Raw genomic sequence first — 2,143 nt, forward strand, 5'->3', positions numbered from 1 at the left:
CAGTGGTCTCCAACCTTTTTAAGTAGGAGATCACCTTTAGCTTTTACAAGCAACCCAAATCTACCATGCGCCTCCTGCTCCCCCCCCCAACTCAGCAGGTAAGTCTGTGGGGATAAAAGGGGGGGGGGCAGATCAAGGCGGAGCGAGAAAGAATTATTTGGGGGTAAGCCTTCCCAGCAGGTAAGTCCCACCCAGCTGGGCTCCATTCAATTTACCCCTGCTCCTGCCTCTGTGGCACTGTCCCGCACCGTGGGGGCCTCAATCTAGCCCCCGCCCCTTCCCTCCAGCTGGGCTGGAGTGCGTGCATGCACGCATGTGGGCCCTCAGCCCCCAACCCCAGCCTCAGATCAACTCCAAGCAGCTCCAAGATCTACTGGTGGATCAAGAACCACTGGTTGGTGACCACTGCTCTAAGGTTAAGTCTACGTAGCAACTTTTGCTAGCATTGCAATGCCACAGGCAGCTGTGATTTTTTGGGGGGGAACATTTCCTGCCAGCAAAAGCCCTAATGAAGGTGTGGTTTCACCAACACAAAAGTGCTTTTGCCAGTGTGGCTTATTTCACTCGGCAAACTATATATCATAAAAAGATAATATATCCTCCAATATAAGTGGAAAGTTTTTTGTTACTGCCTCTTTTGTGGCATAAATTTTTTATGTAAACCAACAGCATTTCTGCCCATGAGAAAATAGCACATAAAACAATTATTGGTGTAAATTGATGCCATTGATATAGGAAAATACAAACTTGAATTTGGGAGGAAAATTTGTTAATAACTTAAAAGGAACATTGTCAGTCACTTAAACTGCAGACCAAGGCTCTGACTCCATCTCCAGTCAGAGACAAAGGTGGAGAATTCTTGTTATGCCATGACGTGGGACTGAGCATCAAGGATGAAAAATGAAGAGAAAGCAGGAGAAGTTATGCAAAGTACGAGTGTAAGCAAAATTATGGCAAAGAGGAGATGGGAAAACAGCAAAGTTGCTGTAATATTGTAGTACTGGCAGGGCAGGGTTGTGAGATTAGAGGAAGGGGAAAGGGAAATAGATTCTTGTAAAGCTGTAGTGTGGATGAGAGACAAGAAGTACATCTCCACTAGTGACTACAACTCCTGTAGACATAACTGAGTTGGCTTTAAACTAATATATATATCTGTATCAGTCCAAAGCCATTTCCAATTAAATTCCAAATATCCAAGCTCAGTATCCACATCTATCATTACCCGTATCCATCTCTCATCTCAACATCCATATTGATCATTACCCATACCTAATCAAAATGAATATCCACGTCTCAGATTTTCTACTGGGCCAGCATCCTATGTTCAACTCCCAGGCCCACAGGCCTGGGAATCCAGATGCCTCCAATTATGTTTGACCTGATCAGGGGCAGTGGTAGCAGAACAACCACAGCATCAGAGCCCAGTAGCCTAAGTACTTGACCAGTGTCCCAGGTAGATTTTGCAGACATACTGAGCTCCACACTGCAGTGGCCGTGCTGCTGGTAGCACCCAGGCTCAGTAGGTGAAAGCAAACTTGGCTGCGTCCATGCGCAACGTGCTGTAGGTGTAAGGAGCAGAGCAGGAAAGCAGGGGTGCTCCCATAATGTGGGAGTGACCTAGGGAGCAAACACGGGGAGATGGGAATGTAGGGGAGCTTCCGCAGTGGCAGAGTGTTTCCCAAATGGGTACTAATGATCTGAGCAATGACACTGGGTTGTGCGGGTTAGAGCTGGCCTGTCTGGAAAGCGCGTTGCAAAGAGTCTGGTTCTGCAGAGCTGCCAGTAGCACCACGCGCTGGGTGGTAGGAGAGCGAGACCCGAAGAGACGTCGAGGTCAGCCTGCCCCAAGCAGGAGCATCCCTATCTCAGCCATCCGGCACAAACCCGCGGTCTAATCTATCAGCACCCCCGTGCAGCTGGGCCCGACCTTGCCACACGCAAAGCAGGCGCCGGGCGGGAGCTCCCGACCCCTACTGAGCCCCGCTGTCCAGTCCCCGCCGCGCTCCGCCCTCGCGCTCTTCTGGACCCGCTCGGCCACTGTCCCCCACGCCTGCGCAGTAGCTCGGGGAGCCATGGCGGCGCAGGTTGTCCGTGGTGCCCTCTGGCTGCGGGCGGCGGCTCGGTTGCGGGCCCTGGCGGGGCC

At 51.1% G+C, this 2,143-nt stretch overlaps 1 protein-coding gene across 1 annotated transcript in view; it reads left to right on the plus strand.

Annotated features, from left to right (window-relative positions):
• The first annotated feature begins 2,037 nt into the window (after nucleotides 1-2,037).
• NDUFB8 (NADH:ubiquinone oxidoreductase subunit B8) overlaps nucleotides 2,038-2,143 on the plus strand; it is a 7,226-nt gene continuing 7,120 nt past the window's right edge. Inside the window, exon 1 of the mRNA XM_019502514.1 lies at nucleotides 2,038-2,142. Within this exon, the coding sequence (XP_019358059.1) occupies nucleotides 2,073-2,142 (70 nt within the window). The 5' untranslated portion in view covers nucleotides 2,038-2,072. The remainder of the gene's footprint in view (nucleotide 2,143) is intronic.

This window comes from Gavialis gangeticus, unplaced genomic scaffold (assembly GCF_001723915.1).
Source record: "Gavialis gangeticus isolate Ggan-Ray unplaced genomic scaffold, GavGan_comp1, whole genome shotgun sequence".
In the NCBI taxonomy this organism is placed as follows: domain Eukaryota; kingdom Metazoa; phylum Chordata; order Crocodylia; family Gavialidae; genus Gavialis; species Gavialis gangeticus.